The sequence below is a fragment of the Enhydra lutris genome, unplaced genomic scaffold (assembly GCF_002288905.1).
Source record: "Enhydra lutris kenyoni isolate GAN:26980312 unplaced genomic scaffold, ASM228890v2 scaffoldscaffold50, whole genome shotgun sequence".
NCBI lineage: Eukaryota > Metazoa > Chordata > Mammalia > Carnivora > Mustelidae > Enhydra > Enhydra lutris.
Genome location: NW_019154134.1, coordinates 6,689,976 through 6,715,366, shown reverse-complemented (window position 1 = coordinate 6,715,366; position 25,391 = coordinate 6,689,976). Strand labels below are relative to the sequence as shown.

The window sequence follows — 25,391 nt, the reverse complement described above, 5'->3', positions numbered from 1 at the left end:
TTTGCTAATTTTGGAAGTCTAGAAGCATAGTTCTCAGGTTGTTAACTTTTTTAGACATTTGCTGTATTATTTACTAATGCTTAAGATACACAAGTCTGTATCCTGGAAAATAATTTCCTAATAATGAACAAAGGTTAGTAAATACAGACAAATAAACTGAAGGCATGACTTTAAAAAAAAAAATCTTGATTTCTTAGAAATGTTTCCTTTAATTAATTTGTTAAGAATAAATCTTTGTGGTTTGTGGATTTATCTACTGTGGCAGTCATGAGGAAAGTGAATGTTAAAAGCTAATGTAGGGGTGCCTGGGTGGCTCAGTCAGTTAAGCGTCTGCCTTTGGCTCAGACGCTTCTCTGGCTATCATCTAAGCTATTAGGCTGTTATAAAATGTGATAAACTCATGATTTGAGGGTCCTGTGATAGAACCCCAAGTAGGGCTCCCTGCTCAGTGGGGCGTCTGCTTCTCCCTTTGCCTCTCCCTCTCACCTGTTCTCTCTTTCTCAAATAAATAGGTAAAACCTTTAAAAAAAAAAAAAAAAGGTAAAAGCTAATGTAACCTTCTTAACAGTTTTACCGTTAATCTTTAACATCGCCCAAAGCTTTATGTAGTAATGATTTAGATTTCAGAGTATTAGATTTCAGAAATGCTAATTTATCTCTATGTTAGGATTTCTAATATATCTTTATGTTAGATTTATATATTTAGATTTCAGAGATACTAAATTGATATCATTCCGATAGAGGAACACATTGATCAATGAGAAGAAAATTCATTCTATATATATATATTTTGTTTTGTTTTGTTTTAAGATGTATTTATTTATTTAAGAGAGAAGAGCAGACTGCCAGGGAGAAGGGCAGAGAGTCTTAAGCAGACTCTATGTTGAGCACAAGCCCGATGAGGGGCTCTCATCCCACCACCCTGAGAACATAATCTCCTCCGAAACCAGGAGTCAACAGCTCAACCAGCTCTGCCACCCAGGCACCCCTCAACATATATTTATTAAGCTTATTATGTGTCAGGAACTATTCTAGGCTCTGAGGATATAATGAACAGTTGGAAGTTCTCTCCTCTCTTAAAGCAAATGTTTCAGTGTTTACTGTTCAGTGTCTTTGTTCCTTAATTAAACTCATTAACCTGTGTTTTATTACACTAGCAAATCAGTGGGTGCAGTACCAGCATTTCTGTGGACAGACAGACAGACACACATACACACACACACACTTTTGAATACTTAAACACTAACATATTTTGGTATGACTTTAAAATATGTTCATAAGGTTCCCCATTACACTGATGATTTGGAGAGTACCATCAGCAAAGTCAGTTTACTTTGCATTCTTCTCTTTGAATGATGTGTTAAATACTATGAAACAATCCATTTCAGTTAATGTAAAATTATAGTTGACCTTTATTGGATACTTATTGTGTGTGGGCATTATCCTAAATGTTTTATAGCACTTCTGTAAGGTAGATTATGTTAACTTCACTTCCTAGATGGAAAAACCAAAGCATAGAGAAGTTAATGACTTGCCCAAAGTTACACAACTACTAAGTGAGAGAGTCAAGATTCATTATTTAGTCAATTTAGTTCCATAGCCTGTGCTGTTTACCACAGTAATTACTAGCATAAAAAAATTTCAAGTTAATTTACTTCTGTCCAGACATAGAAAAAAAAAAAAAAAATACATGTTAAAATGCAGACTAAGCAAGAAAAGTAAGTGTTTGCCTTTGTGGCATGCCAAATATATAATGGATAGAGAATAAAATTAAAAACAGAACTTAAAATGAATATATCATTTTCTCTTTAGCTAATGATGAGAATGCTTGTTACTTATTAGGGGCATTTTTCACCAGCATTAAGAGTTGTTTTTTTAAAGTGCTGATTATTAAGGAAAGTAGTATTATGAAATTAGAAACACGGAATGATTTTTATCATCTCTCCTAACAGAAGAAATTGCCAGCCACTTCAAGATCAGCGTTAGGAAAAATGTATTTTACTCAGCAGTTCTCTGGCTATCATCTAAGCTATTAGGCTGTTATAAAATGTGATAAACTCACACGAGAATTATTCCATATTGCTGGAATTCAAGATTCATAAGCTATAAGCAAGTTAGGTTTTGGCACTAACATGTCATCTATTTCAATGATGTCCACTTTTTATTCCAAACTCATTGATTTTGTTTATTGTTAAGGAAATCTGTTCTGAGGCGGGTGGGTGTCTCAGTCAGTTGTGCATCTGACTGTTGACTTTGACTCAGGTCATAATCTCGGGGTTGTGAGATTGAGTCCCATGTTGGACTCTGCACTGGGTGTGGAACCCACTTGAGATTGTCTTTTTCCCCCTCTCCTTTTGCCCCTCCCCCCTCTAAAAAGAAAGAAGGAAACAAACAAACCTGTTCTTTGGACTTTGTGTGGGTTATTAGCACAAAGGTAGCAAACAGTCACCCTGAATATTTCTTACATTATTGTATAAATAAGATCAAATACCGTTCGGTTCAGTATTTTCTCTCTGGCAATGGAACCAAAAGATAGTTGGTAGGATAATTTTGTAGCTTCTCATAGAAATTAAGGATATACCTCAGAATTTTCTAAGATTCTCCCACCTTTAATTATTTGTTAGTAAAAGTTTCCTAATGTGTTCAAATATAACCCTCTATTTTTTTTCCAGAAAGCAGAAACTTATTCATGATACAAGTTGAGGTTGGTAGAGCAAGTGTCAGTCTCTGGGGTAGCCATTTTGTATTCTTCATGGTCTTCTCTAACCTGATGCTATTCTATTGCAGTGATTTGTCCAAGTGCTGGGAGTGGCGACCATCCCAACAATGGCTCTATGATTTTCTATGCCAATGACACAGGACTCGAACAGTTTGAAAAATGGTGGAATAAGTCCAAGACAGTGCCCTTTTACCTCATAGGACTCCTCCTGCCACTGCTCAATTTCAAATCTCCTTCATTTTTTTCAAAATTTAATATCCTAGGTAAGCTGAGACACTGTGTTATGGAGCTTCTGTGTAATAGAGTTCACACTGGATTCTGTGGAAGTATGATCTGGCTGGGGAGAGTTACCTACCAGGCCTATTCACCTATGTTTAATTTGTTCACTTATATGTTACCCTGCTTTGTGGTTTTCTTTTGGAGTTTGACACAGAGAAAAATGTAGATGACCATTTCAAGTCCAGGTTCTTTTTTTTTAAAAGATGAATTATTAGTTGTCCCATTCTAGCCTGACTGAACCACTGTTCCTCATTTCCTTGGTGGGTACAACTAGAGGAAACAGATTAAGATTTCGGGAGGACAGATCCAAACTGGATAATACAGGGATTCTCACTACTAAGGATTGGAAACATAAGAATTTCCTACAGTTTCTACGTAAGAGTATAGCACAGAATTATCACCTAGCTTTCAACCTGGAATATCATTCTCTAACTCACACTAATGAGGTTTATTCTGCTTTTGCTGTCCTCCTCATTGCTTTTTCTTTACTGGAACACTGTTGCCTCCTTAAAAGTACAGACTTCTTACCATGAGTCCAGTTTTTCAGAAATTTCCAAAATCACTGAAGAAATTTCACAAGTTTTTGCATCATTAAAGAAATGTTTTTTATCCCATCTTCATTTGCAATACTGAACTTTAAGATGACAAAAGTAATCCCCAATGAAAACTTAGATCTGGTTAACTAAAGATAAGGATAATATTCATAAAAAATTGATAACCCCAAATAATCCATAGGGTTTCACCTCCTCCCTATAGATCTGATCTCCTGGTAGGCAGTGTAGAGTATAAAATAATTAGATTGTTCATCACATCAAGGAGTTAGCTTTTGGGGTTTTCAGAAAACCAAAGGGGGAGGTAAGTTTCTTTATACCTCTCTGCCTCACAATAGGATTCTCTGCAAGACTGCCACAGACATACACAGAAAATCAAGCATTGGGATATAAGCTTTGGCCTCTTTTTTTTTAAAGTTTCTGTATCAGCTATTCTGCAAACCCACAGTAAAGCTTATATAGCTCATTGGTGGTTTCCTGATTTGCTTGCCGACTTTCCTATGGAACAGATCTTTTAACGTTAGCATATAAACTGGGGAAAGTATTTGCTAAAACAATCACTAGACTTGTAACCAGGTTGATTATTCTCTACCTCCTGAAGAATATTTTGCTTTTGTCTTTTTTTTTTTTTGTACTTGCCCTTTGTTTTAAAACTATAGCCTCTTTACAGAAATTAGTATGTAATTCCTATAGAAAGAAACCCACTTGAATCTCCTGACTCTACTCCATAATGACTGGACTTAATTCCTTAAAAGGAAAACTCTCTAACTTCTAGATTACTAAAAACTCTGAATACCCACTTCACCCTGTGTATGAATAGCTATGAATGGAATCTGTAATCTTATCATCTAGCAGGTAGTACTACCCAGTCAAACAGTTCTCTAGGTACTAGTTCAGATTATTCATGGATTATTTGGTTTATCACCTTTCTCAAATAGTCTTATGAGCCACATCTTTTCTTTCTCTTCTTTCTTAATTTTCTTTTCTTTCTTTTCTTTCTTTACTTTCTTACCATCTTATAGTAAATGCTTTGACAGACTTTTCCAGCATTTTGACCATCTCTAATATTTCCAATACAAAGAATAAGAGTCAGTTTCATGTTGCTTCTTTCCTCCTGTGTAATCTTAAAATTTTGTAATGAAATTTTTTGCATGTATCTTCCACTTAACTCAGCTCTTAAATAAATTAAGCAGTTTTGCATTCTTCAATATATGAGCTACCTTCATTTAGTTCTTAGGCCTACTACATAGAGTTTTTTGCTTTCTGAAAACTCATGTAGCTTCTTTCTTTTCTTTAGATCCCATCTGGGTTTTAGTAGGAATAATCAATGAGAGTAATAATTTTCCACACTTCGCTGAAATTTAGAAACAAAGCTTAACTTTAAAATAATCTGTAAATGGGCACCTGGGTGGCTCAGTGGGTTAAGCCGCTGCCTTCGGCTCAGGTCATGATCTCAGGGTCCTGGGATCGAGTCCCACATCGGGCTCTCTGCTCAGCAAGAAGCCTGCTTCCTCCTCTCTCTCTCTCTCTCTCTCTCTCTCTCTGCCTGCCTCTCTGTCTACTTGTGATCTCTCTCTGTCAAATAAATAAATAAAATCTTTAAAAAAAATTAATAATCTGTAAAACACACAAAGATGATAAATGATTTCTGAATTTTCTCTCACAGGCACAGTGTCCGTTCTTTATTTGATTTTCCTTGTCACGTTTAAGGCCATACACTTGGGATTTCATTTGGAATTTCACTGGTTTATGCAAACAGAGTATTTTGTACCAGGTAAGCCGTTTTGGCCTAATAATCAATAAATTACAAAAATGTGACCTGTTAGTTAACTATTGTTAAGTATTGTTATTATAAAACAAATAATGGCATTTTTTGGATGAGCACTTTTTATTAATCCTATTAAGCTAAAAATGGGAGTGCAGTTAAAATTATTCCACTCTTCTCTCAGGAGTAACTAGGGCCCTTGTCATTTCTGCTTGAGAATTGAAGTTCATTGAAGTTATAATGCAATTAAAAATTCAAACTCATTTCCTAGACTTTTCTGGAGAAGCATACCCCTAGAATTTCAGAAGCTTAGAACGTAGTCACTGATTAACATATGTGGATAATACTATTCATTAATATCATTGTTCCCTTATGGTTTTTTAAATTGTTTTAATTAAGATGGTGGTTATTAAGTGTTCCCTCCCTCCTTTTTTCTCTCATGGTTATAACTTGGCAATTATCTTAAGTTTCACCCAAATTTAGTGGATTTGGGGTATGATAAAGGCACCGTGAAGCAATGAATGGATGATGCTAAGTGAGAAGACATTAGAAATTGAAAGTGAATATTACACTAGTATCCTGAAAACTCATAAAGAAAAAGCAGTACAAAATTCTCTTATTTGTTTAGAAAGACAACTTTCTTTCCATTCTTCACCTGTTAATTCAGGTAGTCTAGAATTCAAGTCTATTTAGTATCTGGTATTATTCTGAGCAATTATAACTGTCTACTCTGTGAAGCAATTATAATTGTCTACCATTCCTTCTGTTGCTTTTGTTACAACATGCCTGGGTTTTTCTGAGTATATAGAGTTGTTTGTTGGAAGTTGTTACTATGTTTACTTAGATCATCTGGGTGCATTAGCTTTGATTTTTTTTTTTTTTTTAAATTTCTGTAAGAAGCCCGTAAAGACTAAAAAGTCAGTGTAAATTCAGGATAAAGGAAATACTAGAGACTGAAAGGCATCCTTCTCTTCCATATTGTATTTAAAATTGGATATGAATGAAAATGACTACTTAAGGCTAGTGTTTCCATTCATCGATAAAAATAGTCTGGGATGTTTTTTCTAAAATTAGGTCCATGCTGATTTATATTAAGAGTCTTAGTGATGGGGGCACCTGGGTGGCTCATTGGGTTAAAGCCTCTGCTTTCGGCTCAGGTCATGATCCCAGGGTCCTGGGATCGAGCCCCGCATTGGGCTCTCTGCTCAGCAAGGAGCCTGCTTTCCTTCCTCTCTCTCTGCCTGCCTCTCTGCCTACCTGTGATCTCTGTCAAATAAATTAAAAAAAAAAAAAAAGGGTCTTAGTGATAAACATTTCTGCTAGTAATAGGACATGAGAGAAGTATGAAAAAAAGAGTGTAAATATTTAGAAGATGCAAAAGAAAACATATTTAAATACATATTAAGCCATTTATTTTACTTTATTTCATTTCTAAATGATACAAAGGGAGAATCATGAGGATTAAGGAGTCTTGTGTTTATATTTGTGGTTCTGAAATTAGTTACATTATTATAAGTGAAGAATTTTTTAGGAATCAAAATATGTCATAAATCTTTTCCAGTAAAGGCTAATTAAGAAGCAGAGAACTTTGGAGGGTGTAAGTCTTTACTATCCTGATGAAGAATTCACATAAACTTGTAGTTCTGATTAAATCTTTATTTATATACTTTTGTTACCAAAATTCTCTTTCTCAATGCAGTGGATCCTATTGCCCTTCTTCCCAGGTAATTGGAAAAATAGGAAAAACTACTCATGGGTGTTTTATCTTATCCTTCCCTGCCTTTAGGACTTTATTTCTGTAGTTATCCCTTCTTTCTCCTTAATCATGTACCATCAAATATTTCCTTTACTCCATTTCTACCAGATAAAAATCTATCTCTCAGTCTAAAAACAAAAACTCAGATAATTTCACATTCCCCTCTAGCTTTACTTTACTTTACTTCTCTTTAAAGAAATACTCTTTGAAAGACTTGTCTGTTCTCACTCTTTCTACTTCTCCTTCCATTTTGCCTTAAACTCATGTTTGCTAGGCTTTTGCCCCAGTCACTCCACTGTATCCAGTAATTCCATCTTAGCAAAGTCCAGTTCTCACATCTCTTCCTGCTCAGCTTAAAGCAGCAGGATAACATTTGGTCGCTCTTTCCATCTTGAAACATTTTCTGAACTTCTAAAACCCCATTTTCTCTTGATTCTTCTGCATGACTCCTTTCTCACATTCCTGACCAGTTAGTTATGGAGTTATCCAGAGTTTTATTCAAACATCTTTTTTCTCTACCTTTATTCCCTAAGTAATATCTTGTAGTCACCTAGCTTTATATATTGTCTGTATGGTGACCAGTCCCAATTTTATATCTCTAGGCCAGATCTTTCCATTATCATCCACCCTTATATATCTCCTTGCCCCTTCTACATCTCCACTTGGACATCCACTATGTATTTCAAACTTATGTTTATGAAAACCAAATATTTGTTTCCCCATCCCACCAAACTGCTTTATCTGTTCTTCTCCCAGGTTTCTCTATCTCAAAAAGTGGTAGCTCCAATTTTCTGCTTGCTCAGGCCCCAGACTTTAGAATCATACTTGATTGGTTTTTTTTCCCCACCTTCCATATCTGCAAAGCATGTCAGCTATACTTTCAAAGTAATTTGAGAATCTAGTCAGATTCTTTTTACCATTTGCACCAGAAAGAATTAGTCAAGCTGCTAATCTCTCACCTGAATGATTATAGTAGCCTCTTAACTAATCTCACCTTTTCCAGTCTGCCTCCCCTTCTGTAGTCTGTTCTATACCTAGCAGCCAGAGTGAGGTTTCTAAAGATTTTTTTAATTATTATTTATTTATTTGACAAAGAGAGATCACAAGTAGGCAGAGAGGCAGGCAGAGAGAGAGGGGGAAGCAGGCTCCCCGCTGAGCAGAGAGCCCGATGTGGGACTCGATCCCAGGACCCCGAGATCATGACCCGAGCCAAAGGCAGAAGCTTAACCCACTAAGCCACTCGGGCACCCCAGAGTGAGGTTTTTAAAACACAACCTTCAAAAGCCTGGTTTCCCATTTCATTCATCTCATTCAGAATAAAACAAACCTCTGGGTGCCTGGGTGGCTCAGTTGGTTAAGCCTCTGCCTTTGGCTCAGGTCCTGATCTCAGAGTCCTGGCATGGAGCCCAGTGTTGGGCTCCCTGCTGAGCCGGGAGTCAGCTTCTCCTTCTGCCTGCTACTCCCCCTTGCTCATGCTCGCTCTTTCTCTCTCAAATAAATAAATAAGAATCTTAAAAAAAAAAGAAGAAGAAGAAGAAAGCAAGCTTCTGTCATAGTCCACAAATCCTACGTGATCTGACTCCTGGTTCCTGTCTGCTGTCATTCCCTACTACCTTTCTACTTATTCAGTCCACTCCAGCCACATTGTTTCCCCGCTGTTCCACAGCATACTCCTAGCTTAGAATCCTTGCACTAACTTTTACCTGCATATGAAATGACCTTGTCTTTTTTTAGGAAGCCACATGGTTATTATCATTAGAGAGGCCTTCCTGGGCTTCCTGCCCACTCCCAGTTCTTGTGGCTTTTTTTTCTCTAGTGCTCTCATCACTACCAAATCTTATATACAGGTATCCCTGGTTATCTAAATCTATTAAGTTCCTAATTCTAATAATGAATTGAAATATTAAGGGATATCTATTATTCTGATCTACTTGGTTCCTGAGTTTCAGATAGAAAGTAGCAGAAGTTAAGATAACAAAGGACTGGGGCGCCTGGGTGGCTCAGTGGGTTAAGCCGCTGCCTTCGGCTCAGGTCATGATCTCAGGGTCCTGGGATCGAGTCCCACATCGGGCTCTCTGCTCAGCAGGGAGCCTGCTTCCCTCCCTCTCTCTGCCTGCCTCTCTGTCTACTTGTGATCTCTCTCTGTCAAATAAATAAATAAAATCTTTAAAAAAAAAAAAAAGATAACAAAGGACTTTCTAAAAATGTTTCTTAATCTATTTGTTTCTTAAATTCAGAGAATGAAAGTTCAGTTGGTAAGGAATACCTGTATTTTTTTAAACCTGTGTATCTGTTGTCCTTAATAAGAATGCTAGCTCCTGAGAAAAGGGATATTCTTTGTTTTTGTTTTCTGTACTTCTCTATTACTGTTATATCCCCAAGGCCTATAATAATTCCGAGGGCATTGCAAGTAGTGTATAAACAATGTTGAATGAATAAAGGTGTTTATCCCTACTCCCTCCTGAATCTAATTAAAACAATAGTTAAGAAATAAATGTAAAAATGGGCACCTGGGTGGCTTAGTCATTAAGCATCTTCCTTCGGCTCAGGTCATGATCCCAGAGTCCTGGGATCGAGCCCTGCATCGGACTCCCTGCTCAGCGGGAAACCTGCTTCTCCCTCTCCCACTCCCCCTGCTTGGGTTCCCTCTCTCACTGTGTCTCTTGTGTCAAATAAATAAATAAATAAATAAATCTTTAAAAAAGAAAAAAAAAAGAAAGCAAGAAATGTAAAAAAAAGACACAAAGAGACTATAGCAGAGACAATAGCAGGCAAGAGACAGCAACAGATTGTTAGATACTAGAAAACTGGTAGATGGTTAGAATGACAGCAAAGCAGACAGAGCTGAAATTTAAGTACCTACAGAGAGTGACTCTATCACAGAGGAGATCATTTTCAGCTATACATGGAAACCCTCAGTATTTGGAGGCATTTGGGTCATTCTGAAAGTAAGAGTAAGGAAAAGAGCTTAAAAAGGGGAGTATTCTTTGGGTGGCTCAGTGGGTTAAAGCCTCTGCCTTTGGCTCAGGTCATGATCCCAGGGTCCTGGGATCGAGCCCCGTCGAGCTCTCTGCTCAGCAGGGAGCCTGCTTCCCTTTCTCTCTCTCTGCCTGCCTCTCTGCCTAATTGTGATCTCTGTCTGTCAAATAAATAAATAAAATATTTTTAAAAAGGGGGGGGAGTATTCTTTGAAAGTTTACGTAAGGAATAGATAGATGGTTTGATTATAAATCCCTTTTCCTCCTCAACTTAGCAAGAGATGGAAAAAACTGAAATGGTTAGCCTCAGGACTCAGGTTCTCCACACACAACAAAGGGTAGGATAAAGGCTTTAGTCTGAAAACAGGGACTAAGTGAAAGTGTTATATTGAGTGGTAAGACTCTCCTCTCTCTCTGTACCCCTCCAATTCTCTTTTCTTTACTCTTTGGCTCCCAGAATGCTGACAGCATAGGATAACAGAGGGTTCTCCTCTGGAGAAACTGACAAGTCCAAGAGAAAAGACCTAGAGTCTTTTTTTTTTTTAAAGATTTTATTTATTTATTTGACAGAGAGAGATCACAAGTAGACAGAGAGGCAGGCAGAGAGAGAGAGAGAGGGAAGCAGGCTCCCTGCTGAGCAGAGAGCCCGATGCGGGACTCGATCCCAGGACCCTGAGATCATGACCTGAGCCGAAGGCAGCGGCTTAACCCACTGAGCCACCCAGGCGCCCAAGACCTAGAGTCTTGAGCAATTTGGGTTCTACCATAGAAATAGCAGGTACCTTGCTTGTATCAGACCACTTGGGTGTTTACTAAGTATACATTTTTGTGTGCTTCACTTTGCAATATAAAAAAAATAGGCAAAGATCACTAGATGTTTGTGGAAAGCCTCTTACATGAAAACAAAACTCAGTCTGTGGGGGGATAGGGTGGTTGTGGGGGGTGACCTTGAAAGGAAAAGAGAATAAGAGGGAATAAGAATAAGAAAACTTGCAAAAAATTACCGTCTTAAGGTGACAAAAGAAAGTAATACATCCATGAAACAGTATTTGGGTGCCAAGGAAGGAAGGAAGGAAGGAGGGAGGTTGGTCTTAGAAACCAAAAATATAATACAAGTTAAGAATGCAGAGAAAATTTGGAAGGTAAAGCCCACTTCCCAAAAAGTGGTTTAGGAATCCTGGATGGATGGAAGAAAATAGGGAGGGAGGAAGGGAGGGAAGGAAGGAGAGAAAAGATATGAAAATTAAAGCATTAATCCAGGTAGCCTAATAACTAAAAGTAGTTCCAAGGAACAGAGAGAAAATGAAGGGGGAGGAAATTGTCAAAGAAATAATTTAAGAAGTTTCCTGCTAATCAAAGAACATGGGTTTCTAGAGGTACAGGTCCCACAGTACCCAGCACTGTGAATAAAACCCACACCGAAGCATATCATCATAAGATTTCAGAACACCATGAATAAAGAGAAGACCCTGAAAGCTTCTAGGATGAAGAACAGGTTTACACAAAAGGTCTGGAGTAAGAATAGTCTCAGACTTCTTAACAGCTCCTAAAACTAGAAGAGAGAAGTATCGTGAAGGTCTCAGGATAAATTATTTTAACTTAAAATTCTGAATCAAGTGTAGTACAATAGATATTTTCAGAACGTAAAGTCTCACAAAATTTTACCTTCCATGCTCTCTTTTTCTACACATACACACACACACATACACAGAAACACACATATATACACAAATACACACAACAGCAAAAAAAACCCGCAAAATGTGTCCACCAAAAAGCAGTGAATGACAAAACCCTAGGAAATAGCTGTGCAGCAGCCCACTTGGATCACAGAAGCAGACAGAGGGCCCCATTAGGCATTTTTTCCAAAAGGAAAATGAAATGGAAAAGATTATTTGATGTGTTGTATAGAATGGAGCTTTACCATTCTTTTGTAGAGTTTGGGGAAAAAATTAGTGTTAAGTAGACAGGCAATGGAAAAGGAAATACCTCCAAATCTCCATAAATCTCCATAAAAACAGGACAACAAAATATTTTTATATAAGAAAATATAATGATAATACATATCATGGCTTAACTGTGAATAATATAGAATAATCATCAAAATTAAAACACTGAATACTGATTTTTACAAAATCAAAGTTAGAATTAAGATATTGGGGGGGATAGGGGATGGGAAAATGTGAGTGGTGGTAGGACTAAAGTCTTCTGGTGGAAAATCAATGGATCATATCTAAAATTTTAAAAATAAAGGAAAAGGAATATAAGCATATTATAAGATTATAAATTTGAAGTCTGCTGAATAGTTATAAGAGGTATAATTACCTCAGGGAAACAGGCTTCAGGTTGGGAGGTATGAAGCAAGAGAATGCTGGTTTTTGATGGAAGGCCTGTAATACTTTTAACAATTAGTATACATCTAGGACTATATTTTTAAAATGAAAAACTTAAATGCTTTGAAACTGATTTCAGAAAGACTTCAGACACTGATCTGCAAAGATTATGCAGTGATTTGCCATTTGTTAGCAGCATTGTGTTCATCTACAACCAGAAAAATAATTTTCTAACCATATATGCTTTAATAGTTTTGTTATTAACTTTCCATTAGGAGCGGACTACATTCTACTATGCACTCATTGATACTTAATAATGCCTCCAATTATAATGGAATTTCTGTTTTCATATTTTTTTTACATGTAGGCTCTACCATTTTTTGTTTTCGCTTTTGAACTTTTTATTGAGACATAACATACCTATATAAAAGTGCACAACTCTTAAGTATATAGTTTGATTATTTTTCACAAACAATGTACCAGATACTCAGAACAGACCAAAAACTAACACTCCAGAAGTCCCTGTCATTCTGCCTACCAGCTGCTATCTCCTTGCAAAGTTAACCACTATTCTAACTTCTAACCCCAAAGGTTGGTTTTGTCTATGTTTTGTTTTGTTTTTAAGTCATGTAAGAGAAATATAGAATATGCATTCTTTAGTGTCTGGCTTCTTCCAATCAACATTAAATTGTGACATTGATCCATGTAGTTATGTCTGTTTGTAGTTCATTCTCATTGGTATTTCATTGTGTAACTATACCCATAATTTGTTTATCTTTTACTGTCCAGGGGCATTTGTCTCCAGTTGTTTAGTATTATGTTTATTGTTGTACTCTATTCTTACACATATCTTAAGGTAAAAATATGACACCTTTCTCTTAGTATAAACCTCAGAATGGATTTGCAAGGTCAAAGGGTATGTGTATATTCTGCTTTGGTTGATATTTCCAAATAGCTTTCCAAAATGGTCGTATACTTTAAATGGATGAAGTGCGTATGAATTATATCTCACTGAAACTGTTGAAAAGAATCTCAGGTTTTTAAGAAAGTTACTCAAAAAGAGTTTTTATTGGTTAATTGGAAAAAGCTGGATATTTACTCATTCTAATTTGACAAGTTAGAAACAACACTGGTGAGTGGGCATCCTGTCTCATTCCGGATCTTGGAGGAAAAGCTTTCAGCTTTTCACTGTTGAGTATGATGTTTATTATGTTGATATACATTCCCTCCATACCCAGTTTGTTGAGAGTTTTTATCATAAATGGATGTTGAAGTTTGTGAAATGCTTTTTCTATATCCATTGAGCTGATCATATGATTTTTATCCCTTGTTTTATTAATGTGGTGTATCACGTTGATTGATTTGTGGATGTTGGACTATCCTTGCATCCCTAAAATAAATCCTACTTAATCATGGTATAGAATTAAGTTTGCTAATGTTTTGTTGAGGATTTTTGCATTTATGCTCATTAGGGATATTGGCCTATACATTTCTTTTTTTGTAGTGTCCTTGTCTGAATTTAATACCAAGATCAAGATAATATTGTCCTCATAAAGTGAGTTTGGAAGTGTTCCCTCCTCTTTTATTTTTTGGAAGAGTTTTAAAAGGATTATTATTAATTCATCTTCAAATGTTTGCTAGAAATCACCAGTGAAAACATCTAGTCCTGCCTGGGCTTTTCTTTATTGGGAAATTTTTATTACTGATTCAATCTCTTCACTAGAAATTGGTCTGTTCATATTTTCCATTTATGATTCAGTCTTGGTAGTTTGTATGTTTCTAGCAATGTATCTATTTCTTCTAGGTTGTCCACTTTATTGGTATATAAGTGCTTACAGTAATCTCTTATAATGGTATCAGTTGTGATGTCTCCTCTTTCATTTATAATTTTTTTATTTGAGTCCTCTCTTTTTTCTTATTTAATCTAGCTACTGATTTATCTATTTTGTTTATCTTTTCAAAAAGCCAGCTTAGTTGTATTAATCTTTTCTATTATCTTTTTAGTCTCTATTTCTGCTCTCATCTTTGTTGTTTCCTTTCTTCTACTTTAGGTTAATTTGTTCTTTATTTTTCTCATTATTACTTGAGGTATAATGTTGTTTGGTTTTTTTTTTAAGATTTATTTATGTATTTTAGAGAGAGCAAGTGAGCGAGCATGTGCTCAAGCTGGGGAAGGGACAGAGGAAGAGGGAGAATCCTCAAGCAGACTCACTGAATGCAGAGCCTGACCTGGGGCTCAGTACCAGAACCATGAAATCATGACCTGAACCAAAATTGAGAGTCGGATGCTCAACCACCTGAGTCACCCAGGCATTTAGTTAGGTTGTTTATTTGAGATCTTTCTTGTTTGTTAATGTGAATGTTTATCACCGTAAATTGACCTCTTAGAACTATTTTTGCTTCATCCTTTAAGTTTTGGTAAGTTGTATTTCCATTTGCATTTATCTCAACATCCTGAGTTAACTTTTGATTCCATCTTTGGCTCATTGGTTGTTCAGTAACATCTTACTTAATCTCCACATATTTGTGAATTTTTCCAGTTTTTTGGTTTTTGTTTTTTGGGGGTTTTTTGTAATTGATTTCCAGTTTCATACCATTGTGGTTGGAAAAGATGCTTGGTATGATTTCAGTTCTCTTAAATTTGTTGAGACATATTTTGTGGGCTAACGTGATGTATCCTGGAGATGTTCCATGTGCACTTGAGAAGAATGTGTATTGTTATTGGATGGAATGTTTTGTAAATGTCTATCATGTACATCTGGTGTACTTCTGAGTGATCTATAATTGTTAAAAGTGGTATATTGAAGCCTTCTCCTATTATTATATTGCTGTCTATTTCTCCCACCGGTCGGTTAAGCATCTGCCTTCAGCCCAGATCATGATCCCAGTGTCCTGGGATCGAGCCCCACGTTGGGCTTCCTACTCAGCAGGAATCCTGCTTCTCCCTCTCAAGCTCCCCTGTGCTTGTGTTCCCTCTCTCACTATCTCTCTCTGTCAAATAAATAAATAAAATCTTTTAAAAAATGAAATAATTTTTTTTTAAACAGAAGTGGGAGTTGCCCCCACATTTTATTTTACTGCTCAGATGTTAAAAAGTTAAAAAATTATAGACAGAAAAGAGGAGAATTTGCCTGAGAAAAATTTATTTATTTATTTATTTATTTAGAAATAGTGTGTGTGCACAGTTAGGGAGGTGGGTGCAGTGGGAGAGGGATACAGATAGAATCCTAAGCAGGCCCCATGCCTAGGGCAGAGCCCACCCCAGGGCTAAGTCTCACAACCCTGAGATCATGAGCTGAGCCGAAACCAAGAGTCAGACATTTAACTGACTGAGCCACCCAGGCACCCCAGAAAAATACTCTGAATTGCTTTTGCAAATAAAAATTTAGATAAAAGCTAACAGAACAACAAAAACTTAATGGAAAACTATAGTATTGATTTTAAAATTCTTACATCCTGATTTCTTTCAGAGCCAGTGCTTGATTCTTAGTTATTCTTATTTCCTTTCCTAAATCTATGGCAAAAAGTCAGTGGACTTTGTTTTCTTGTTTGTATTTTTTATACTAAGGAATTCCCTGAGACAGGTTGTTCTTCACCTTTGCCGCCTACTTCGCCTAGATATAGCACTGTTTTCATTTAACTCTTGGTTTATTCTACATAAAAGCAGTTTTTCATGTTTGTGTTAGCAAACCTCAAAGACAGAAATTGCCAGTGCTTTTGAAATATTTATTATTTTATTCTTATTTCATATTAACTTTGAATTTATTCTAGAAAATTTAGAGAATATAGATAAGTAATTAACTTAAAATAAATCCCACTAGCCAGATAACCACTATTTAAACTTTTGTGGTTATCCCTCTAGTCTTTTTTCTTAGCATACATACGTATATATACCCCCAAACTTTTTAAAATAAATGTAAAAATCGTACTCTACATGCTATTTGAGTCATAAACATTTGCCATAGCATAAAATCTTTCTCGAGAACGTAATTCTTAATGTACTGTATACCACAGAGTAACTGTATCATAGTTTAACCATTCCCCTCTGTGTAGACGTTTGTTATTTTGAGTATTTTTAAGCAGTGCTTTTTTTTTTTTTTTTTTTTTAAGAACTTACTTATTTATTTGACAGAGAGAGACGCAACCAGAGAGGGAGTACAAGCAGTGGGAATGGGAGAGGGAGAAGCAGGCTTCCTGCTGAGCAGAGAGCCCAATAAGCAGTGCCTCTTAGATTAGCCTTTGAAAAATGTTAAATGACCAATTCTCCCTTTTCTGATTCCTTTTCTAAAGGTGTTTTTGTGGCAAAGCAAGTATTAGAAGAGGGAGACCTTTAGAGTTCTAAGTTTAATCCTGCTGTGCCTGCCACACACTAGTTGTGTGACCTCAAACATCAATAACCGATGTGAAGTACCCTCACAGAGTAGTCATTTCTTGATTGCTTTTCTTTCCCTTTTCAAGTGTTTTGCTCAAGTATGATGCTAGCCTTGAGGAACTTTGTGAAGACATCTTAATATTCTTATTCCCTGGATAAAGCAGAGACAACTAATTTTTGGCAGTCAACTTTTGGCTACTAACATTCATTTTCTAGCTGTCAGTTTAATGTTCCGTGTTTTTTTTCACTCTCTTTTTCTCCTAGAGATAAGATTTCAGTTTCCACAGCTGACTGGAGTGCTTACCCTTGCTTTCTTTATTCATAATTGTATTATTACACTCTTAAAGAACAACAAGAATCAAGAAAACAATGTGAGTATTTGTCAGAGGAATTGAATTTTGTTATTGGATCTTAATTCTTTTTTTTTTTTTTTAAGATTTTGTTTATTTTGACAGACAGAAATCACAGGTAGGCAGAGAGGCAGGCAGAGAGAGGAAAGGAAGCAGGCTCCCTGCTGAGCAGAGAGTCCGACGTGGGGCTCGATCCCAGGACCACGGGACCGTGACCTGAGCCAAAGGCAGAGGCTTTAACCCACTGAGCCACCCAGGTGCCCTTGGATCTTAATTCTTAAATTTAAACCATGGAACAGTAGTCAGCAAACTTTTTCTGTATAGATTTAGATAGTAAATATTTTAGGCCTGTGGGCCTTACCGTCTTTGTTATAACTTCCTAACTCTGCCTCTGTGTCCTAAGTAACTATATATCATATTTGAACAACTGGACCGTGGCTATGTTTCAAGAAAACTTTATTTACAAAAAGACAATGGGCCAGATTTCATCATAAACTGTAGCTTGCCAATCCCTGTTGTAGAATAATCACTAAAAAAATGAAGAGGCATTGCTAATAGCCAACAGTGGTCATACAGTCTTTTTAAAATATCCAGGTTATCTAAAAGATTAAAAAAAGAAGAAGAAGAAGAAAAGAAACAAAGAATAGATGGGAAAACTGAAAACAAATAGCAAGATAATAGATTTAAACCCAGTTATGTTGATAATAACTTTAAGTATAAATGGTCTAAATGCTAATTAAAAGATATCAGACTGATTAAAAAAAAAAAAAACCTGACTACAGTTGACCCTTGAACAAAATGGTTTTTTGGGTTTTTTTAAAGAATGCACATTCTTTAAATGCACTATCTCGGAACATATACAGAGATAACCATATGCTAGGAAATTGAATAAATCTCAATAAATTTAAAAGGATTGAAATCATGCCAAGTATGTTCTTTGACCACAGTGAAGTGAATTTAAAAATCACTAACAAAGAAATTGGGAAAATTGAAAAATACATGGACCTTATTTAATTAGCAGCCTCGTACATAAGCAATGTGTCAAAGAAGAAATCACAAAAATTGGAAAATACTTTGAGATAACTAAAAATGAAGACACACCATAGCAAAACTTACGGGATGCAGCAAAAGCAGTGCTTGAAGGGAGATTTTATAGCTATAAATAACTACACTAAAAAAGAAGAAAGATCTCAAATCAATATCTTAACCTTCTCCCTTACAACACTAGAGAAAGAAGAGTGAACTGAAACCTAAAGCAGTCAGAAGTTAACCAGTTACTTGTGGCCTTGTCTGCAGATTTTGAAATCAGTTTGATGGCTTCTAACCATGTAAATGAAAATCATGGTGAAGCTCTAATAGAGCTATGTACAATTGTTACTGAAATACAAAGGAAGAAGGGTTCACTGAGCCTGGGGGTTCTGAGAAGACTTCAAGTAATGTTTGGTAGAGTCGTTATGAAGGCAAAAATCCTTCTAAGGAGAAGGAAGTTAGCTCTCAAATTAGGCCAAGAATATAAATCAAATTCTAACATTTTCACATTCACATGCTAACACATCTGGCATATTACCTGTGAATGGGGTTAGAATTCAGTTAATCTGGGTTTTCCAAACCTAGTGACCTTTTCATAGCATTATTTTATACCTATCTCTCAGGGTTTTAATCACAATTAAACATTATAAAATAAGAAAAATATTTAACATGCTGTGGTGTATAGTAACAGCTAGAAATTTTTTGTTTCTATATCCCTCTTACCTTCTTCCCTTACCTTTAGACTGTGGATCTCTCACCTAACAGGAGAAAATATTTTCCCCTTCAGATTCTTTCCAGTGCCTTAAAACTTGTTTTGCAATAAGAATGTTATCAATTCTTCTCCAAGATTTTTTCCTATAATACTAAAGTAGATCCCCAGAAAAATACATAATTAACCATGTCAATTCTTCCTTACCTTTTTTCTCATAAGTGTACTAGATTTTAATTTAATTTTTCAATTTTTTTTTTATAGATTTTATTTATTTGAGAGAACAAGAGCAGGGTCAGGGACAGAGGCAGACAGAGAAGCAGGCAGAAATGCTTGGTGGAGAAGCAGGCTCCCACTGAGCAGGGAGCCCTAGGACAAGACAGGAGGCTAGATCCCAGGACCTTGAGATCATGACCTGAGCCGAAGCCAGACGCTTAACAGACTGAGCCATTCAGGTGTCCCTATATTTAGTTTTTATCTTGGAAATATTTAGTTTTATTATACTTAAACTTTTGTCAAAAACAGTTTTAAAATCTTCTGAGGGAATAGGAAGAAAGTCTTGTTTATCCTAACTAAGCATTTGGAACTTGGCAACGTAAGGGAAAAATGAGCATATACTTTTAGAACTCTGTACTTTTAAATCTCTTCCTCTTCCTTCGCAAATTCCCTGACTCATTGTCACTTGAACAAAGCTACCTACTCCAAGTTTTAGGAAGTTTAGAAAGCTATGTGGAAAATACCTCTTTCATCTTCACAGGAAATAATGTAAATCTCATTAATGTATTCCTTGGTGTCATCTAAGTATCCTGTCCACACTAATCAATTCTTTTCTTAGGCCAACTTAGACCAAGTAATGTATTGGACCATTCTATCCATAAGGCTCTGCTTCTCAGACTACCCCTAAAGTCTCCTAATGACAGAGAATGCCTCGTATATCTGGGAATCTGCAGGTGAAGAGCACAGTTTCATTGAAGTCTCATATTTCACCTTAAACATGCATGCACATTTTTACTGCACTCTAAATTAGTTTGTCTTAGTAGAAAAGTCTTAAATAACAGGCAGACCTCACTTTACACAGTTCCTACATGCATGACTTTCAGTTACTGTGGTTTAATTAAATTACCTCAGTCCCCTGAACACTGTGGTTCAAATTCCAATTACCACAGGATTTGAAATTTGAGTACTTACATGAAGTAATAGCTACCAGCCCTTCAATTCACAAATCACCACATAAATAACAGACCTATATCATGGTCTGTTACCAATCACATCACTTCTTTCAAAGTCTGTTATTGATTGGTCACTACACGTCTGTCATTCACTTTACACAGAGACTGCCAAGCGGATAGTTGAGTCATCTCCTTCTTACCCGATGGTAAATCCACATAATATTTTACAAAAATGGAAAATCAAGAGAGAAAATTGACAAAGGTGAAAGTGCAATAATGAAATAAAAAGTGAAAATGCTGGAAATGAAATTTGAATGAAACATGAATGGAATCATAAAAGAAACCCACTTGTGGAAATGTAGACGTTCAAGAGACATTCAGTGTGCAGCCAGAGGAACCTGGGGACCTGGGGAAGGTAAACTTAACCAACATGAATGAGGAAAGTGGTTGTGATAAGAAGAATGAAGTTATCCCCAAGGAAGTAGCACTGTCAGAAAACTTCACATTGAAAGAATTCTCAGAGATACTTCACAACTTTGAAGGCAGAATGGATGAAGTGATAGAAGCTGATACAAACTTAGAAGAAAGAAATATGACAGTTCACTAAAGCATGGAAAAGAAGCTTGCTCTGTATTGTAATTATACCATGAGAAGGAGGAAACAATTCGAAGTGCTCTTGGTAAATTTTTACAAATATTAAAAAAAAAAAACAGTTTAATTCTTGATGTTTTTGATGTTTTAAAATAGTATATTAGGGATCCTGGATGGCTCAGTCAGTTAAGTGTCTGCCTTCGGCTCAAGTCATGATCCCAGGGTCCTGAGACTGAGTCCCACATCGGCTCCCTGCTCAGCAGGGGCATCTATTTCTCCCTCTCCCTCTCACCCTTCCCCTAGCTCATGCTCTTGCTCAATCTTTCAAATGAATAAATAAAAAATCTTTAAAAAAAAATAAAATAATATATTAAATAAATAGTACTTTTGCTTTTTTTTTTTTTTTTTTCCATTTCCTATACAGTGAAGGTTTTTAATGTTTTGACAAAAATTAAGTCATGGAACAATAGATTTTTTTCTCATGGATTATTATTATCGCATCACACATTTTTTAAACAACTGATAATTTATTGAAATAGTTGGTATAAGTATCTACAGTAGTGACTTCAACCGTTTAATACTGATGGAAGTAATCTGTTTAATAACCTCTGAAGGACGGTACAAATTAATGAGTGGCTTGTGGATCCTTGTCTAGAACTGACTTTGGAAAATCTTAGGAATCTTAGTAGCTTCAGCCCAAGGAGTTTTCTCATAGTGATTCTCAGAGTCTTGGTGGGCATCCAAACTCTTTCTTTTACTTTGATATTCTTTTCCTTTTTGCCTCCGATCAAGTCAGCACAGATTCTCCAGGGCATATGTACATTCAGTGGATCCCTACATCAGGTTTTATGGGAGTCTTTCTGGTATCTGTAAGCCATGGCTGCAGTGCACAGCTTTCTGACCAGCTTGTTCCTGGGTGAGAGCGAACAGCAGTGAGGCAGGAGCAGGTGTGCTACATCTGCCCCCACATCTTCCTCAAAGAGGTGTCCAGGCAGTTTTAGTGTCATACTGCTATTAAAAAAGAGGACAGCCTCTATTTGTGCTTCCTAAAACTGCAAAGTAGAATCACTTTTCTGGAAAATTACAACAGTGTATCTGGAGATATGCATTCCTCCGTGGGAGAGGCTCAGGACTGCATGGAAATAGAGACATTTCAGTTCGTGGTCTCCCAAGGATTGCAGGAAGATTCTCTGCCTTTCTTACTAGAACACTCAGTGGGCCTTGAAATCTGTTTTTTATATGGAAATAGCATAAAATGGGTTCCTGTTTCTGCTCCCTTTTGGGACTAGCACTTTGTAGAACTAGTATGTTAGGTTCAGCTGATAAAATTTGACTCAACTTTTGTCTTTTGTGGGAAATATTTTTTGAAAAGAAACTTTAAAGTTTAAATGGATGATGGTTTCTTATTGTCTTAATTGAAACTAGGGTATAAGGTATAGTCTAGCTTTCAAAAAAATCAGACTTTGGGGCACCTGGGTGGCTCAGTGGGTTAAAGCCTCTGCCTTCGGCTTGGGTCATGGCCCCAGGGTCCTGGGATCTGGGATGGAACCCCGCCGCCGTTGGGCTCTCTGCTCGGCAGGGAGCCTGCTTCTTCCCTCCCCACCGTCTCCTCCCCACCCCCCACCCCCGCGCCTGCCTCTCTGCCTACTTGTGATCTCTGTCTGTCAAATAAATATATAAAATCTTTTAAAAAAAATTATGTTAACTTCTTAAAATATCAGTAACTACTAATGATAAAGCTAACATTCTGTAATGTAAAGCTAACACTTTGTGCCAACAAAATTCTAAACACTTTAAATATATGTAAATATATACTCTTTATGATTGCACTGAAATTGGCTAGATATTTGCATAAATTAAGCTAAATGGGTAGCTGAGAAAAAAAATTCTGAGAAAAAAATATTCTGAGAAAAAAAATTGTCATTTGGTTCATTTAATGGTTATACTTTTCAGCAGGTTTCAGTAAATAATTTTACTCATAGAAGTTCTGTTAATATATATTTTCTTGAGATTTAAGTCAGAAAATATGAAGCTGGAATTCTTGGGTGGCTCAGTTGGTTAAACGTCTGCCTTCAGCTCAGATCATGATCTGCAGGTCCTGGGATCTAGTTCCATGTTGGATTCCTTGCTCACCTGGGAGGGTGCTTCTCCTGCCTGCCACTAGCTCTCTGTCTCTCTCTCTGACAAATATATAAGTGAAAAAAAAATTTTTTTAAATGTGAAGCTTGTCAGGGACTCTGAATTGTTAATGTTGTGTTAGTCATTCAGAGCCAGTAAACAAAGGCTTAAAAGTGCAGAAGACAAAAGAATAAAAAGGCCTCATTTGCTTCTATATAAACGACAGTAGGACTTGGATCTAAAGACATTTGTGAAGGAGGAAAATAATGTGGCTTCTAAACAGGTATAATGATCAGATTTTTCAGCTTTGTTAAGTTCAGCTTAATTTCATGGTGGTTTTTTTTTTTTTTCACTAAACAGTTTTTTTCATGTGTCACAAAATGGGATATAATTTCTATTCCTTAGTAAGGCATACCTTACCAAAAGAAAAAAAAAATGTTGTAGAGTTGAAGATCATCCAACTCATTCTTTATCATCAGATATATAGTCTCTATAACCATCTAGGAAATGATCCTGGATATGTGGAATAACCTCTTGGTATTTCCTCATCATGTTTGAATTAGAACCCATACAGTGCTTTTTTGGTTTTGTTTTGCCTGTCTTTATCTAGTTTCACACCGTGCTAGTTCTTTAAAAAACAATTTGCAGTGCCTTATATCTCAATTTGTTATTTACTTTTTGCTTCTTCATATGAATCTGTGTAGTTTACTTAACTATACATCATTAGAAGTTTTATGTAAATGTCTAGGGTAGGTCTATGTGGTCAGTTTCTGTCATTTTTGTTAGTAAATGCTCTACTGCATAGTATTTTCACTATGAACGGTTTGTGGAACAAATTATAAACCATATTCGAGAAGCAGAATGTGCTTCCAGCACCACTTGTGCCCCCTGGTAAAGCTAGTCCTCATTCTGAGGTGGCATTTTTCCCATCACCCTGCCAGTGGTTGCTTATTCATAAGGCAGAGTAGATCACCTAACCTAATATATAGGATTCATATTGTCATTTGTGCCTCTTTTTAAGTATATTTTTACTTTGAGACTCATCTAAAAGATGGCTTTTTTTTCTCCCTTTTCCATTAAGTGGACTATTAAGAGGCTAAATCTCCAGGCCTAGTACAGTGATAGCTTGTGCTCAAGCCCAGAGAATAGCAAAACCCACATGTGTTCATGGTATTCGTAGGTGGCATGTTTCCCAGGAACATGCTAAACCTCAGCTGCTTTCATATTAAAACATCTTTTCTGTTCATTAGAGTAGTTTCAGATGAAAACAGATATGCAACACTTGACCTAGTTGCATTGAATGTACATTTAGACTACTACAAAACAGAACTTTTCTGATTTTAGTATTTCTCTTGCATCTGTGTGTGCACTCTGCTGTATCCTCTGTTACTTGTAACTTGTTACCTCTTTATCTTTGTTTTCTTTTTTAAGATTTTATTTATTCATTTGAAAAGAGAGTGTGTACACACAAGCAGGGGGAGTTGGAGAGGGAGAGGCAGGCTCTCTGCTGAACAGGGAGCCCAATGTGAGACTCCATCCCAGAACCCTGAGATCATGACCTGAGCTGAAGGCAGACACTTGACTGAACCACCCAGGTGCCCCATCTTTGTTTTCTTTATTATTGTTTATTAACTGTGACACAGATGCATTCGAGACTGATCATTCCTCCACTGTAATAGCTAAAGGGCATGCAATTTGGAGCCATAACATCTTTATTTTGAACACTGACTTCACCAGCTACTTATAACCATGAAGAAATGTTATAACCTTGCTGTACTAGTTTATTCACTTATAAAATGAAGAAAATGGATGCACCTGCATTTAATGAGATTATACATGTAAAGTGCTTAGTGCATAGCCTAGCACCTAGCCAGTTTAATAACCAGCTACTAACTATAACCAGCATGGTTATTATTTTTTCTATGCATTTATTTACCAGTTTCCACCTCTGTCCAAGGTATTGTTCCTGGTATTGAGGTTACAAAGATGAAAAAGACACAGCCCTTGCTCTCAAGGATCTCATAGTCTAGTGGTATGAACGAGCTTAGACATAGAAAAATTAAAGTACCAACATGATACAAAAACTATTAACCTTGGCTACTTTCTGGGTGTTGAGGGACAGTTTTTTTTCTGCTTGTGAGCTTTCATTCATGAACATAGATTAATAATAAAAACTAACAATAGCCACAGTACACTCTAGTAGATGTTGTATTTCAGGTATGTGTACAGTGCTATAAGAACAGGAAAGCAGAAGGGAAAACTGACTTATTATCAGGAAGCCCTTGCACCTTAGCCTTATCATCTTCATCAAACTTTCCCCCAAAGGCTACTAAGATACACGTCTTTGCGGAAAGCCTGACCAGAATAATGGATGATCAGGTGCTAGAGAGGCTAAAGACTGTCCGCGAAATGGTAGCTGTCCCACTTTATATATAGCTGTCTCTGACACAGCTGTTTTGGACTCCCAAGATTTTGCATTTTATGAGACTACCTGTTCTTGAGTTACACTGAGTAGGTTGAAAGTAGAATGACTTTTAAACATCATAATGAGAGACTGTTACCCTTTGATATGAAAAGTAGAGTTGCCTTGTTCATTTCTGTTCATTCTCTACAAGATTGTGAGACAACCTTAGGAGTGACTAAAGTCTAGCCTGAAATGGGCCCTCAGCTTC

The 25,391-nt window shown here is 36.5% G+C and overlaps 1 protein-coding gene across 3 annotated transcripts in view; it reads left to right on the top strand.

Moving 5' to 3' along the window:
• The window catches only part of LOC111156969 (solute carrier family 38 member 9), an 83,040-nt gene that overhangs the window by 47,576 nt on the left and 10,073 nt on the right, over positions 1 to 25,391 (top strand). For 2 of the 3 annotated variants that reach the window (XM_022518152.1, XM_022518155.1), the window contains 3 exons: positions 2,788 to 2,982; positions 5,216 to 5,323; positions 17,018 to 17,124. In XM_022518152.1, the coding sequence (XP_022373860.1) occupies positions 2,788 to 2,982; positions 5,216 to 5,323; positions 17,018 to 17,124 (410 nt within the window). The remainder of the gene's footprint in view (positions 1 to 2,787; positions 2,983 to 5,215; positions 5,324 to 17,017; positions 17,125 to 25,391) is intronic. The other variant, XM_022518153.1, reaches the window with a different exon arrangement.